This window comes from Perognathus longimembris, chromosome 16 (assembly GCF_023159225.1).
Source record: "Perognathus longimembris pacificus isolate PPM17 chromosome 16, ASM2315922v1, whole genome shotgun sequence".
NCBI lineage: Eukaryota > Metazoa > Chordata > Mammalia > Rodentia > Heteromyidae > Perognathus > Perognathus longimembris.
In genome coordinates, this window is record NC_063176.1 from 45841002 (window position 1) to 45857957 (window position 16956).

Genomic DNA, 16956 nt, shown 5'->3' on the forward strand with positions numbered 1-16956 from the left:
TCCCCTGCCCCATTACATTTTTTGATTTTTTTTTTTTTGTCGGTCATGGGGCTTGAACTCAGGGCCAGGGCACTGTCCCTGAGCTTCTCAGCTCAAGGCTAGCACTCTACCTACCACTTGAGCCACAGCACCACTTCCTTCTTTATTTTTTAACGGCTAGGGAGGTGTATGTTGAAATCTCCACTACAGTACAACAACCATACTGGGTAAAAACTCCCTATCCTACCAAAAAAAAAAAAAAATGAAAGCAAGAACCTCTTTCAACTTTGTGCCTCAGTCCTGCCTTTTTGTGTTTTGCTCCTCCCCCTCTCTGGGGGGTGGACAGTGTCTCTGTCCCCCTTTCTCACAGTCAGCTTTATTTACTTGTTTGTTTTTTTATGCCAGTCCTGGGGCTTGAACTCAGGCCTGGGCTCTATCCCTGGTCTTTTGTGCTGGAGGCTAATGCTGTACCACTTGAGCCTCCTCTTCACTTCTGGTGTGGTCTTTTTGGTGTTTAATTGGAGAGAACAGTCTCATAGACTCTCCTAGCCCAGGGCTGCCTTTGATTCAACAATCCTCAGATCTCAGCCTCCTGAATAGCTAGGATTACAGGCGTGAGCTACCAGTGCCCCATTTAGCGGTCATCTCTCTTGGTCTTATCACTTCTGTCACCTGGATTCTGGGTTCCATCCCTGCCACAGGCCATCCTGGAACATCAAGGGCTAGGGACGTCCTCCAAGTGCCTCCTCTACACTTCTGCCAGTGTAGTCACTGCCCCAAAGTGCATGTTGAACCCCTCTCCCCAAGGCCTCCCAAGACCTTCTCTGCCCTGGCTGTTCTCCCTGCAGTCTGGCTTGCTGGGCTCTGTCTCTCCCGACACTGCTTATTGATGAGGGACAGTGAATGGGTTCTCTTCTTACTTCTCTGCCTCCTCGGGGCATTTAGCCAGCAAGGCGAAGACAGCCTCTTCTCTCCCAGGCTGCCTCACAAGGTTTCCTGAACCTGGGCCGCTGTTCTTTCAGTACCTGGATGACCACATCCTTTTCAAAGCATCTTGGGTTGAATTTCACAAATCATCTGTGGCTGCATCCATATTTCTGTGGGAACAGCTTTGCGGAAGACTATTAGCATGTTTGTTTGAAAGTACCTTCAGGGGTGTGAATTAGTAACACATGCCTCCGAGGCGAATGGAGACCAAATCTCAAATCCAAACCCACCAGTGACTGAGCCTCCTCCTCCTTAGTTACCTCTGGCTCCTCATGAGATGAGTAGAGCGTGGTAAGTGAGATTGCTTTGAAATACACTGTGTGTCCTTGGGCAAGTTGTCTAACTTCTCTGTCCTTGAGCCTCCATGGGAAGATAGTAATATAATATACACTGCAGGGATTTTGTCAGATTAGATGAGATTATACACGTTAGGTGGGTATTCTGATTGTCTGGCTCTTTTGTGCTTATGATGGTCCTGTTCTTACTGTTTTTATTGTTACTGTGAGTACAACTTTTGGGGAGTCCTTTTATTACCTCTGCATCTGATGCTAGTGAGTGGCCAGCCAAAGAGAAAGGCTACCACTGACAAACTTGGGCAGGGTGCTGGGGTGTTGATTGTTAGGGACACCAGCAAACTCACTTTGATCCATTTCTGGGTGAAACAGCTGTTGACCCACAAACACTCGAAACAGTGTAAGCAAATGTGTCTGCAGCTGGAAATGGAGAACACAGTGCATCCAAATGTCTCTCAACCAGTCTTCACAGCCAGCTCAGAAGGCAGCTCTGCTATGAAGAAGCCTGGGGCTTCATCATTTATTGGCAAGAGGCAGCCCAGACCCATGATCTGGTCTCGTTAGGAAACAGCACCAGGCTTTTGCACTTCTGTGATTGCATCACAGAACCATGGCTGTGAAAAGGCAGCTCGGAGCAGGTCTGACAAAATATTTGCAAGAGAGATTCAGGAGAACAACAGTGTGTATGGCAGGGTCAGGGATATGAAAGCAAAAGAGACCCAAGACATGCAGTAGAAATGGAAGGTAATTGATTAAGTAAACACAATAATAAACCAGGCAGAACTTTAAGACTTAAGGCAAAATAAAAAGGGAAAGCTCTAAGTATTCATGCGAACAAAACCACATATAGTAACGCCAGAATTATCTCTGAATACAAAGGGGAATATTAATTACAATGGTGCAAGTCATTTCAGGTGAAATAAGGGTGAATCTGAAGCCATATATATGTGTAGTTCATAAATATTCATGCTTCTGTGTGCATGTGGGTGTGTGTAACTATCTCTGGAATGTAGAGAGAGGTAGGAGAAAAACTCTGGTGTTCTGATTTTTTTTTCCTGTTCAAAGGAATTGCAACTCTGCTATGAAGGCAACTTCTACCTCACTTTAACACAGCAGCGTCAAGAAAATCCCCCAAATAAAATAAAGACTGGGCCTTTCGATTTCTAGGTGAATGGAGAGTGGTTGATTTGTAGATGATGACCAGAGCATTTCCTACCTCAGTTTTGTAAAGTGGAGGAGGGGAATGAAGCCCCCTACCCCACCCGGGGTGTCTGCCTATCCCTGCAGATCAAGCTTGGGTTCCAAGTGAACTGGTACAATCTTGTGCAAAGAATATTCCAGAACTTGTACTTCCCAGTGAGCCGAGTGGTATTGTAGAAAGCAATATAATTACTCTGCCGACTCTGAAATTACCGACAACTCTTTTTTAGTCTTTCCATAGATAATTACAAATCCTGAAAGAGAAGAGTGTTTATTTCACTAAATATTTTTGTACCAGGCATCGGGCTTCATCACAAGGATGTAGATATGGGATAGACATCCAGTGAGTCTTAAGAAGCCATGCTATAGTCCTTTTTTAAATTTAATTTTTCACTGAAATTATAAATGTCATGTATAGAGGGGCTACAGTTATGTAAGTCAGCTCAGGTGCATCTCTTTGTGGACAATGCCACCTCTTTCCTCACTCCCAGTTTCTTCCTCCCATCCCCACCTACAATGTTGGATAGTTCATTTCAGTGTCGTGTTCAGTGAGTGCCACTGCTGCATCTGTTTATCCTGTGTCCCTCCTTTGCCAAAGCATATTCTTTTATTGGCTCAGAAGTGACATTACCAAGCATGTCTACTGGTCCTATTGGTTAGTCTTGGTTGTTTCCAAAAATTAAAGAAAAACAACAACACAACACAACAAACCTACCCTCCAAGAATCAAGGTGTGATTCTACTGAAAGGAGTCTAAACTACTTATCATCTTTAGCAAGGAAGAGTTCTCTTATAGAAGTTCATGTTTTGGGCGTTAATGGGATAATTGTTTGGATTCCCAGGGGATTGCCTTGTGGGAGAGAATTCATTTGAATGTGTGTGTGTGTGTGTGTGTGTGTGTGTGTGTGTGTATGCAGATAGTATGTTATTTATACATAGGCATGTGTGTATGCATGCTTCATCTATAGATGTTAAATCTTAAGTCTTTCATCTTTATGAGTGAACCATTGAGTTTCCCAGTAGCTAACTCAGCCCCAAAGACTGACAAGGACTGGTTGATCTGCTGTCATCTATGCCCCCTTTTTTTTCCAGAATATTAGGGAATCGAGTGGCTGAGCTGGAGAAAAAATTAAGAACTCTGGAAGTTTCTGGTTTGTGGAGTCTTCCAGGTAAGTTGTAATTCTGGGAAACTGGTTTTTCTTTTGTTTAGCTTTAAATTATTATTTTTCTTTTTTTTTTAAAAAAAAGAAGTACTCAGATAAATACAAAAGAGATTAATATCCTTTTTTAAAAGTATCCATTTATGTCCTATGCTGGTGGCTCATGCCAATAATCTTAACTACTCAGGAGGCTGAGATCTTAGAATCACAGTTTAAAGACAGGTCGAGTAAGAAAGTCAATTAGACTCTTATCTCCAATTAACTACCAAGAAACCAGAAGTAGAGCTGTGGCTCAAGTGGTACAGTACCATCCTTGAGTGAAAAATCTAAGGGACAGCACTCAGGCTCTGAGTTCAAGTTCCAATGTCAATACCAAATATTATATATCTATGTCTATATATTTATATCTATATATCTCTCTATATCCTCTTATTCTTCTATTTTGAGATCATTGTTGATAGAATGGCAAGTGTCTTAAGTTTAGAAAGCATCATGTAGAGAGATAGAATTAGAAAAATACAATCGACATTCAGATTTTAGGGAGATGCTAAAGTTTTGCTAACCTAAATTCTGAAATTGCCAGAGTGTGTGTGTGTGTGTGTGTGTGTGTGTGTGTGTGTGTGTATTTTAACCTTTGCAAATATAGGGAACTGGTTTATTTTTTATCTGTAAGTATCCTATAAATATTTTTTCAATGCAATCATCACTCCTGAAAGACATGTGAGAATATACAAAGATGCGTCCAATGTAATCATTGGTCCTAAAAATGAATGTTTAGATCTTACAACGATTGGTGCCATTTAATCATCAGTCCTAAAGTCATATGGAAATATGCACAACAATCTGTTCAGTTTAATCACTGGTGATATAAATGGAGAGCCCGCAGTGTTTCTTCCCCTCGTGTACTTCGCACCCACCCTCACTGCCTTCCTTGTGCCATTGGTACGGAGCTGAACACATTCCTGAAGATTTATTTCCATACTTGTACTTTGCAGGCAACTCGGAGATTTCACTTTAGCTATATTTATCCCATTTCTCCTTGTAAAATACCCCTTTTCAGGAGTCCCCATCAACTCGTCTCCATTGTCTTTATACTGTTTAGAAACTTATATTTATCATTTTCTAACACCTCCTCTTTCCCTGGAAGGAACACAGTCCATGTATTTTTAGTCACGTACCCTTTCCTTGCAAAGCAGTCTCCTCTGCCCTTGACTCGCGTGGGCTGCATCTTTGCAATGGATGGGGGATGAAAATTGCTTTAGGGAGGTGGACCATGTTGTGTTTGCTTAAATATAAATCTGAATGGCCACCTTAGATTGCCTGGAAGTGTGTTTCATAAATTGGAATTTTTAGCAGAGATGCCTTGAACTTGATGTCAGATGACCTCGCAGAACTAATTAGTGGCAAGTGGCATCCTGGGAGTTTCAATGATTCATTTTGCTCAGGACCCTTGCATGCCATTGAAACCCCATCTTCTGGGAAGGCCTCGTCGCTTGCAACCAATGCCCATGCACTTGAGCAAATCTGTCATTTATTCGTACAGTCAGATTGCCATGGTTGTTTCCCCCCCAACCCCGCCGCCCCCCCCAAAAAAAAGCCTTAGTAAATTTTTGCTGGTTCATTTCTATGATTTCCAGAAAACAATGGACGTTTGAATGAGTGAACGAATGCTGGAACTTTTCTATCTCTGGTGTTTGGTCCAGGTGGCTGTCATGCAATAACAGCTATTTCTTTCCTTCTCTTGTTCTGCCTGCAGGCCTGAGCTACAATGTCTCTGTAGGATTCGGGAGTATGTTCTTTTTTTGTAATATCTGTTTTTGTGACTAATACTAGTGGTGCATTATATCTCTCCTGCATGTAAAGAAGTAGAAATGTGTCTCCTGTGTTTCCTTGAACTTTTCTGACTAGAAGAGCCAATTGGAAGGGAGAATTTAATTAATTCAAAGCAAGAATTAGAGAGTAAAATTGGCTTTGAGGGACCTGCCGGAATGAATTCTATACTGTGGCTCTGGTTGTCTAGTGCCTGTTTCCAAGTAGAGACATGGGCAGGGGGCGGGGGGGGGGGCTATTCTCCAGCTCTGATACAGTGCTTGTAATCGTGACAGCCTTGCCTCAAGTCAAAATGAGGGATATGCCCATGAAGCATTGCGTTATCTATCTTCAGTCCCTCATGAAAGTAGGTATGAGGGCTGGGAGTATGGCTTAGTGGTAGAGTGCTTGCTTTGCATGCATGAAGCCCTGCGTTCGATTCCTCAGCACCACATAAACAGACTACACTGGGAGTGACGCTGTGGCTCAAGTGGTAGAGTGCTAACCTTGAGCAAAAAGAAGCCAGGGACAGTGCTCAGGCCCTGAGTCAAAGCCCCAGGACTGGCAAAAAAAAAAAAAAAAGAGCAAAAGTAGGTATGTGGGAGCCTCTGCAAGTATCCCTTTGTCTGCTGATGCTTTTATGTATCTCCATTTAACCTACTGAACACTGGGGTAAGAATGTTCTTTTCTTCCTCCTCCTCCTCCTCCTTCTCTTCTTCCTCCTCCTCCTCCTCCTCCTCCTCCTCCTCCTCCTCCTCCTCCTCCTCCTCCTCCTCCTCCTCCTCCTTCTCCTCCTCCTCCTCCTTTTTTTTCCTCCTCCTCTTATTCTTCTTCCTCTTTTCTCTCCTCCTCCTTTCCCTTTTTCTCTTGCCTCCTCTTCCTCTTATCCTCCTCATCGTTTTCCTTCTCCTTTCCCCTCCACGTTTCTTCTCCTTTTCCTCCTCCTCTTCTTCCTCTTCCTCATTCTTCTTCTTCTGTCCTCTCTCCAAGTAGGAATCAAATCAACACTGGTAGGCCCTGAGAAATACCAAACTCTACTTGTCAGCACCTCAAAAGAATCGATGTCGTTGCCAACAAGTCAGCCTATCAGTGTGTTGATAGCACTTGGGTGCCAGCTTGCATTCAATGCTGTACTGGGAAATGCTGGTCTTGCCTCTCCCTCCCTCCATGTACTTGTAGTCCATTTGAGGATGCCAGATGCATCTGCATCCGACCGTGAGAAAAAGCATCCAATGGTCCCCAGCTTTGCACTAAATGAGTAGTGGAGATGTGAGTGGGGGAGGAGGGAAGCATCCCAGGGTTCCTTCTAGAAGGTGTGGGCTTTGAGAGTCTCTGGCACATTTGGGGGAAGGGGATGAGGACTTCAATGCCATCAGGAATTAGGAGAGCTTGCAGAAGGCCACGGTGGCATTCTGCCTCCATGGTAGCTTGACTATAGTTTATTGCCACCCCTCCCTACTCTACCCGCTAGACCTAAGAAACCAAAAGAGCACCCCACCATCAGGCCACTGGATTCAGTCAACATAGACGAGGTCTGTGTTCACAGAGACAATAGAGCTAAGAGCTATCTCGAAGAAAGGCCTGAGCATCCTTCAAATATTTAGCAAAAAATGGCCAGATCTTGGCACTTTTGCCTTCCAAACAAGAACAGGCTGGGTTCCTCCTCTCCACATCCTGCCAATGCTTGGGCATGGTGACAGCTGGCTGTGGTTTCCTTGCTCTACATACTCATGGCTCAGACTTTTGCAGTTCACACTACAATTCTGAGGAGCCACTGTGGAGTGAAGGAAGACCCCGAGTCGGGGTGGGGACCCTGAGACATGGCACCCGCAAGCATTCCGATGAGAGGAAGGGCTGACAAAGACATTGCAGCCACTTCTCACCCGCTGGCATTTTTTTTATTCTTTGGCCACTAAGGCAATGGTGAGGTTGGCCATTTTCCTTCCTGCATTCCTGCAAAGCTAGAGAGAGGCTAGTCCACTTGGCAGCCAAGATGGGCCAAGAAATGCAGTCCTGATCTTGACTTGTGGACAAGATTGTACTTCCTTGTTGGAGAGAAACTAAAGACATCTATGCTGAGGGCCCCTGGCTCTGGTTTCATGGTCACCAAGTCTCAATCACTGTGAACCCATCAAAGTGTTTCCAGCTGCGTCTTTTCAGCCCATGGGAGACCTGGTTGTGCCAGCTTCCTTCTTAGCATCTCCTACCAACACCTGAGCCACAGGTCAATATTGGGTTTTTTGGGGGGGAAATCCATCCCAGCTGGGGCTGTGGAGGTGTCTAGACTTTTTTTTCTACATGAAAATAGCCATGCTTTGTGGAAGCTCTGAGTCCCAGCTTCTACTCTTCTGGGACGACTCAGGTGGCAGAGAAAGTAGCACCTGTGGCTGGTGGCGACAGGCTCTGTCCTTTGAGACAGCTATAAGCATGCAGACTTACACATGCCAGACTCCCGGGATGCCTCAGTCACTCAGACCTTACCAAGCATTCACTAGCCGCCTCCATATGTAAAACTCTCTAACACAGTTTTGGCAGCAAGTTAGAGAGACAGTGTTATGCACAAGTAGGAAGGAACTAGGGTGGATTATGTCCAGAGATCATGTGGTTCTCAAAAAAAAATGGCAGGGGCTGGGGATATAGCCTAGTGGCAAGAGTGCCTGCCTCGGATACACGAGGCCCTAGGTTCGATTCCCCAGCACCACATATACAGAAAACGGCCAGAAGCGGCGCTGTGGCTCAAGTGGCAGAGTGCTAGCCTTGAGCGGGAAGAAGCCAGGGACAGTGCTCAGGCCCTGAGTCCAAGGCCCAGGACTGGCCAAAAAAAAAAAAAAAAAAAAATGGCAGACCACGCAGCATGATTTGGTGTCTGCTGGACCTGACAGAGGGGAATTAGAGAATTCGAAAACCTAGAATCCCTTCTGGGCCCAGAGATGTTCCGTGGGTTGGTTTCACACAGCTTTGAGTATCTTACTCATAGTCAAACAGCAAGATTGGAGTGTAGGCTAGACCAGGGGTTCACTTTTGGAATAATGATTCCTATTAAGGAATTAAATATGGCACCAGGTCCTGCCTGGTAGGCTCCCCTGCATCACTTCATGTCCACATGTTTTGTGTTTGTGTGTCTGGCCCTCACGCTCACTTTCAAAACTGTGAGCAGCCCCGATGCTTGGTTTACCTTCCCCCATCCCGCGTGCTCGCTCTGCACTTGAGGCCGTCACACAGACAGGAGGAAGGGTTTGGCAGAAGTGTGTGCTAAAGGGAGGCTCAGCTAAGACCGTTTGGAAGACTTGATACTACCTGCCTTACGGCGGAGTTACTATTTGATCAAAATGAATTCAAATCCCAATGTAATCAAAATAGGATTAAGCCAGGTATGTCACTCTTCCTCATTTCACAGATGAGAGACATGAGGCCCAGAAAGGTAAAGTGACATTCTTGATGTCACTCAGTTAGCAAGTGCCATTGTCCCGAGCACTAACAGTAGAATGGGGGCTCAAAGCCTACACTCCCGAGCCCATTGCTATTATCCTTACTGTTACTGTGTGGGGCAAACATGCAGGCTGCCCTTCAGCGGTGGTGTTTGTGGGCAGCCATTTCTGATCAGATTCTTATTGACAGCCGACTCTGGACCTCACTGCTCCATCCTTCCACTAGAGAAAGAGCTTGCTGGTTACCTCCCCTCTGCCTTTCCTCCACTGAAGAAGGCTCCCACTCAAGACAGACAGTTGGTTATGTGGGAGAAAATGGAAGCTAACCTTAACCAATGATAGAACATGTTTGTGTTTCCTCTTTTCCATGGCAGGGGGTAAGGACACCATACTGTTCAGTGACTCCACTCTTCCCAACACCCAGAGATCAAGATCCCCACTACTGAAGTTTGCTGAGCAGCCTTTGAAGAAGCAAATGGATGCCAGGGAGGGTAAGCACCCTCCGCCCCCGCTTCCCTGGCTTACCTCCCCCGCAGGACACACACACTAGGGGAAAGTTCCTTCCCCTCTATAGCTGCTATAGTACCATTGAGTCAGCCTCCCATTTCTTCTCACTGCGTACCTGAGTTGTTCTTGATGGGCGGCCCTCCCTACCCTCTGGGTGTCATGGTCCAGAAAGTTGAGAGGGGAGGCTCAGAAGTTGAACAGCTTGAGTATATAATCAAACCCCCTATCGTAGCAGTTGTGAGAACTTGGGCTAGTGACTCCGATTCAGTTTCTTCTCCCACAAAATGGTGATGTGATGGTGTCAACCTCAGATAAATCTTAGCCCATGGCTTGCTAGGTGAGTGGTTGGGAATGGTCCAGTGGAATGGCAAGAACATCTAACCAGCCACATGGTTCTGGGTAGGGTGGTACAGGAAATCGATGGCACTTCTAGGGACTGGATGAGAACAGACATGAGCACCAGATTCTTCCCATGTTTATCTGACAAAACTCTCTTTCACATCTTTGGAAGTTTTGTCTTCTTCCTCCATTCTCAGTGTGAAAACCAGCTTCCAAGATGGCGCCAACCATCCTTACCACTTTGTATTCCCACCCTTGTGTTGTCCTCCACCATGTTGTATCCGTCTTAATGATTAACTGCCGAAGCAATGGGAGGGTGCTAGGTTATAAAAGATGTATGGATTGTGCTTCATCCCTCCCTGCTCCTGCTCATTTATTCTGGAGAAAGATGGCTTCTATGTCACTCAAGTGACCTCATAAGCTAATTCTGTGGTGTGGATCTGAGCCCTTCAGGCACCATCTTGAAAGCAGATTCTTTACTTCTGTCAAACCTCAGATGATGGCAGTCCCAGTTAACATTTGGAAGAAAATTCCATGAGAATCCATTTGTTAGAGCCACCCAAACAAACTGTCCTTAGACAGCGTAAGCTGGGTGTTAAGCTGCTACCTAGGGTTTGAAGAGCGAGTAGTATATAGCCACTGCTCTCCAGATGACCGTCAGGTTGTTTCCTTAATCAGCTATATTTTTTTCTACTTTGCTTGCTCAGAGGTGTACCTTCAATCATCTTTTTCATAAAAATATTCTTTCCTCTTATGCCCCAGCTCTAGGTTCCACCCACAGCTGCAATCCCATATTTCCCAGAGCCTAGAACATTATACTAAACCTTTGGTGGAGTTCCCAAGTATGATATCACCAAGTCTTCCTGTTTCCGCCCTCTTTTGTCACCCTCTCAGTTACTTAAGCTTGAGACCTTGTTGCCATAGATTAGTGGCAGCTGCCCTTCCCCATCTCTGCCTGGTGTGCAGCCGAAGTGCTGCTGGGTTTCCTGTAGCTGGGCCCCTCCCACCTCCAGCCTGGGTCAGATCTTTTTTTTTTCTTTATTGTCAAAGTGAAGTACAGAGGGGTTACAGTTTCATATGTAAGGCAGTGAGTACATTTCTTATCCAACTTGTTACCTCCTCCCTCATTTTTCCCCCACACCCCCTCCCCTTGCCTGTCTCCCCCTCCCATGAGTTGTACAGTTGTTTACACCAAATGGTTTTGTCAGTATTACTTTTGGAATGGTGGTCTTTTTATCCTTTGTCTCTTGATCTGGGTATTCCCTTTCCCTTCCCTAGTTCTAATACACACATATATAGTATCCAGGGGTAGAACCACAGAAAGGGAATATGAGAGGGAAAAAAAGGGTACTGTTTAACATGGCATGTTGAAAATAATTACAACAGTAATATAACACTTGTTCCCATAACGTGGAGTTCATTTCACTTAGCATCACCTTATGTGTTCATATGGGTATAGCTATTGGGCTATTGCAATCTTCTACTATGACTAACCTAAACATGTACTAATTATTCCCTATGAGAGAAACCATAGCATCCATGTTTCTTTGGGTCTAGCTCACTTCACTTAGTATGATTTTTTTCAAGTCCTTTCATTTCTTTACCAATGGGGCAGTGTCGTTCTTTCTGATAGAGGCATAGAATTCCATTGTGTATATGTACCACATTTTCCTGACCCACTTGTCTACTAAGGGGCATCTGGTTTGGTTCCATATTTTAGCAATGACAAATTGTGCTGTGATGAACATTGTTGTGCTGGTGGCTTTAGTGTGGTCTTGCTTTTAATCTTTGGGGTAGATGCCCAAAAGTGGGGCTGCTGGGCTGTAGGGTAGCTCTATGTTTAGCCTTCTGAGGAACCTCCATACCACTTTCCAGAGTGGTTGAACACGTTTACATTCCCATCAACAATGTAGTACGCTTCCCTTTTGGCCACATCCCCTCCAGCATTTGTCATTGTTAGTTTTCCTGATCATGGACATCCTTACTGGGGTGAGGTGAAATCTCAGTGTTGTTTTGCTTTGCATTTCTTTTATGGCCAGTGGTGTAGAGCACTTCTTCGTGTGTCTCTTGGCCATTCAGATCTTCTTTTCCTCTCCTGAATTTCCTGCCATCTCTCCTCCCTTGCTTTATTTCCATCTTCATCCTGTGCTTTAGGATAATCCTTCTGGATGCTTCTACATCTCATTTATGCCCTTCTCATGAATCCCATGTGCTTCTCAGCTTTCTTCTGTTTCAAATGTCAGCTTAGCCTACCTTTCTAACCTGATGATTATCCAAGCTTTCATCAAAATAGACTAGTTAGTTGTGTTGATCAGCTATTGCTGTGTAACAAGTCACCTCAAAATGGAAGGCTTAAAACAATAATAGTGTCTTCTTAGAAGTCATTAGATCAGACAGGGCATTCTGCTCACCTGATCCAGCCTCACCCAGGCTCCTGTGTGCATTTTTACAGCTGTATTTTGAAGTTTGTTTAAATCATTTGCCACAGTGCATAGAATGGTAAGAGCAGGGGCTAGGACACATTTCAGATTTCCACAGGAAATGCCCCCAGGTACTTGTGAGGGAATTGCTGGAGAAAGCCCCTGATTCTGGAGGGTTCCATGCTGGACCTTCCACCACCTGTGCACATGTGGCTATTTGTAAGACCGGCTTGTGGCCCATTAGAGTTTTTCATGGTGGTTTATGGTGGTCATCCATATTAGCATCCAGCATCCATCTGGAGAGCCAGATGCCTGTGCTGGAATTGCTGAGACTGGGGTGGGCCTGGGCCTGATAAATTGGATTGGAGTAGGAGCCGTGCTTGATTCTCACAAGGGCCTTAGAAGTGATGCTCTGATTCAACATGATAGCTTCCAGAGCTCCATCATCAGCACCCATTGTTCCCACTCGGCTTTCACAGATGCCGAGGGAACAAGGAAGCATTCATGGGGCTGCTGTCAGCGTCTGGCCGCATGGCCATCGTAGCCCTAGTTAATTCTCACTGAAAGCCGAGCACATGCAGAAGAACAAAGCCCATCAGAATGCTGCTAACAAAGGAAGACAAATATCCCCTTTGGGCTACGGTGGGTGGGGGGGGGCATTTCTAGAGGTTTTAGCGATCGTCTTCTACAAAGTGATAGAGTTTGTTGTTTTTTCATCTTTATTCTTTCCACGGTATTTGTGTCATGATGCATTTATATCAGCTATTGCCTCATCATGCTTGATATGTGTATTGTTATTAATAAGTATTCATGATGTTAATTTGCTTTGCTAAAACACCACAGAATAATTACTATTATTTGCAGTAGTATTTTCCTAGTTTGGCTAGTTCAGAAATCTTGCCATTCTGGAAATGCCAAAGCTATGTGTCTATTCTCAAAGGAGAAAAGACACTCCCACCACTGAGTTTGCATCCAGAATCTTAAAGTGAAAGGAGGCTTTGGCCTTAGAAGGTACGGGGGGGGGGGGGGGTGCCAGCGAGGGACACAAGAGTTGTGACACATTGAAGAAACACCTGTGTCCTGACTGGAGTACTTTTGGGATAACTTTTAGATGAACACAAGGGGAATATGAATGGATCATGCCTACTCTGACCTGTAATCCTACCTCAGAATCTGGCCTGTGGATCTTCATGGTCCTGACACTCTGGGCATCCATCTAGCCTTTCTCAGAGGCACCAAATGACAGATGGGACCTCATGAGTCACACACAGCCTGTGCCCATTCATCCTTCATTGTGACTGTGGGGCTTTTGTTATTGTTGTCTGCTCGCTCGTTTGTTTACCAGGCCTGAGGCTTGAACTCAGAGCCTGGGCGCGATTCCTAAGCTTTTTTGCTCAGGGCTAGTGCTCTCCCACTTAGCCACAACTCACTTCTAGCTTTTTGGTAGTTAATTGGAGATAGGAACCTCACAGACTTTCCTTCCCCGGCCTGACTTTGAACTGTGATCCTCGGATTTCAGCTTCCTGAGTAGCTAGGATTCCAGGTGTGAGCCACTGGTGCCCAGCTGTGTCTGTGTTTAAATCCACACTGAGTGGCTCCCTTCTCCACTAAAAAATATTAAACAGTTTTCCTGGTCCACTGACATAGGCTTTCTACAAGGGAAAATATTCATCCGTCTGTACATGAGTTGAATATATGCGAAAGAAATAACACAAGGAAACATACCAGTGAACAAGCAGGCCAGTATCACTTAGGCCTCCCCAGTGTAAATGCAGGTGAAGGCGGAGAGAACTAATCTGACTAGGTAAAAACTTACTGCAAAGGGCTTAAGGGTGAAGGTGCAGTGAGTAAGGTTAATTAATTTTTCTGGGACACCAGAATATATTATTAAGTATCATGGAAGAAGTAATTCCACAGGAGTAATTTCCAAAGGGAGTTTATTCATCTCACACATTGAAAAATTTAGCTTCAGACAATACCATAGTTTATTCTGTTGGAACCAACTTTGTCACTCTCTGGGAAACTTGTTTCCTTTTCCTCATTGTTTCTCAGGTCCTCGCTACAAAAAAATGCTCATTTGAACCCAGGTGCTGGTGGCTCACGCCTGTAATCCTAGTTTCTCAGGAGGCTGAGATCTGAGGATCACAGTTGGAAGCCAACCTGGGCAGGAAATTCTGTGAGACTCTTATCTCCAATAAACCACCACCAAACTGGAAGTAGAGCTGTGGCTCAAAATGGTTAGAGCAGTAACCTTGAGCAACAAAGCTCAGCGACAGCGCTTAGGCCCTGAGTTCAAACCCCACGACCACAACTACCACCAACAAAAAAGCTCATTTATTAATGTGAAGTTTATGTGATTGCTTTCCCAAGCTACCTCCAATGTAGCTAAACATTTGCACAAGGTAGAAAGCCTTCTCTTTGTTTTCAGAAAGAACTTTTCGAAGAAATTTTAGAGTAGCCAGCCACCTGTACACCACCAAAAATGAATACATTCTTATATTAATATATTAATACATTCATATATTAATGCCTGGTGTTTAAAGATGCATTAATATATTCAGGCATTCATGCATGCATGAATGGTCTGTATACTCAACCATTTAATAATTATTGATTGAGTCCCTACTATAGAACATTGGCAAGGTTAAAAAAATTAATCAGGACAGATTTTATACTAAAGGTAATTATAAATAACAATTTGAGAGGAAAAATAAAAATTAATATTTCCTAGGAGGTCTGGTCATAGACTTGTGGGAAGTCAGACATGGACATAGGACTTGTAACCACATTTAGTCAAATAGGCTATGTGGAGGAAAAGGAGGTAAGGCAGAGTCACAAGGTCTGTCTTTGGGACAGAGAAGGGAATACTAGTCCTGCTCTGAGCAAAGGCACTGGGGCAAAAGTGGGTGCAATAAAGGGCTTGTATAGTTGGAGGGTGACGATACAAGGAGAGAATTTGGGACATGGAGTAGAAAGGGAGATGGATGTTGGGTCACAGAAGGCTGTGAGTGACAGGTGACCAGCTTAGGCTGTGTTCCTCAGGCAAATGCAGCCTTTGAAGGTTTCCATTCTGGACTTCTGCCCTTCAGAACTGTAACAGAAGCAACTAAGTAGGCAGCCATTTGTTATAGCAGCCACTGGAAACTACTAGATTGGGGGGACAAACAGCAGAATATGGGCGTGTCCCAGGGAACATGGCAGAGGCAGCTTGAAAAGATGACATGGCCAATGGAAACACGTGGTATGGAGGAAGGGAAGAGAACATGGGAGCTGATGATGTAGACCTTGTAGCAGAGAAGGGAGAGGGAGGACCCGGGACAGATAGAAGGGCCCACAGTATAAAGTCAGAATTGAGAAATGGAAGCAGGTAAATCCGCGAGACCCTTATTTCCTGTGGCTCAAGTGGCAGAGCACTAGCCTTAAACAAAAAAGCTGAAGGACAGTGCCCATGCCCTGAGTTCAAGCCCTAGCTATGTATGTCAGCACATTACACACACACACACACACACACACACACACACACACACACACACACACACACGGAATGAATACGAACTCTGAGACTAGAGACTAGAAAGACAAGAAAACAATGGGTGACAGAATCTTGGAAGTTGAAAATCTGTTTTCGTTCTTTCTTATTTATAAAAGTAGCACATGTGCCTTTCATTGTTTGTTTGCAGTACTTGGGCTTATATACCTGGTCTTGTACTTACTAGGCTAACAAAGAAATTTAAATCTAACAGAATGGTGAAATGAAATTTAAAGGTTTCCTCTCCCCTTGCTGCCGGCTCTAGTCCTCATTCTGCTCCCCAGAGGCATTAGGTTGGGTATTTCTAATCTGTAATCTACAATGCCCCCAAATCTGAAACTCTTTTGATTGCTTCCATGATGCAAGTAGTGGAAAATTCTGCACCACACCTGACATGTGACAGGTCACAGTCAAACCACAGGCACACTCAGGATATTATATAAAATTGCTTACAGCTATGTATAGAAGATGCATATGAAACAAATTAATTTTCATGTTTAGACTTGGGTCCCATCCCAAGATATCTCATTATGTATATGCAAGGATTTCACAATCTAAGAATATCCATAAGACTTCTGATAGCAAGCATTTTGGATAAGAGATGCTCATCCTATACCATCCTATACTTCATCTCCCATTGATGTGTACACAGGCACCATCCAGGTGCCTGCTATTAAAGTGTTGTTTTTCAAGACCAGTCTGGAAGTTCGTATTTGACATGTTGGTTCATTGGCTGGATCTCTCCCACCTGAACCATGCATCCAACCCTACCAGTGTTGTAGCAAACATGCAAGAAAGGCTTGTTCTGCATTCGTGTCCTCGTACTTGATGTGAACTTCTGTTTCCCTGCACCTTTCACAACAGTGAGCTTTCTGAATCCTTTGAATTTTGGGGGGGCCTGTTTCATCAGTGAAATCCTGTTGTGATTTAGACTATAAGTGGTATTGTGAATTATTTAAGGTGCTCACCTTCCTCTCTGAGTTCTGACTGGGGATGTTTGCATGCTGGCTTCTTAAAACCCAGGTATTGGCCAGGTACCAGTGGCTGGTGTGTGTAATCCTGGCTATTCAGGAAGCTGAGATCTAAGGATCATGGTTTGAAGCCAGCCCCGGGAGAAAAGTCCTTAAGACTCTTATGTCTAATTAACCACCAGAAGAGCCAGAGCTTTGAGCTGTGGCTCAAGTGGCAGAGCATGAGCCTTGAGCAGCAATGCTCAGGATTGGTGCCCATCCCCTAAATGGAGGAGGGGAGGAAGGACCATTGATGGAGAGGAGGACCGCCCCGCACGAGAGCAGGATAGCCGGGT

The 16956-nt window shown here is 44.7% G+C and overlaps 1 protein-coding gene across 3 annotated transcripts in view; it reads left to right on the top strand.

Annotated features, from left to right (window-relative positions):
- The window catches only part of Ccdc149 (coiled-coil domain containing 149), a 72176-nt gene that overhangs the window by 52845 nt on the left and 2375 nt on the right, over positions 1 to 16956 (top strand). For 2 of the 3 annotated variants that reach the window (XM_048363877.1, XM_048363878.1), the window contains 2 exons: positions 3551 to 3627; positions 9230 to 9346. In XM_048363877.1, coding sequence (XP_048219834.1) covers positions 3551 to 3627; positions 9230 to 9346 — 194 coding nt within the window. Of the gene's footprint in view, positions 1 to 3550; positions 3628 to 5374; positions 5408 to 9229; positions 9347 to 16956 lie in introns of all 3 variants that reach the window. The other variant, XM_048363879.1, reaches the window with a different exon arrangement.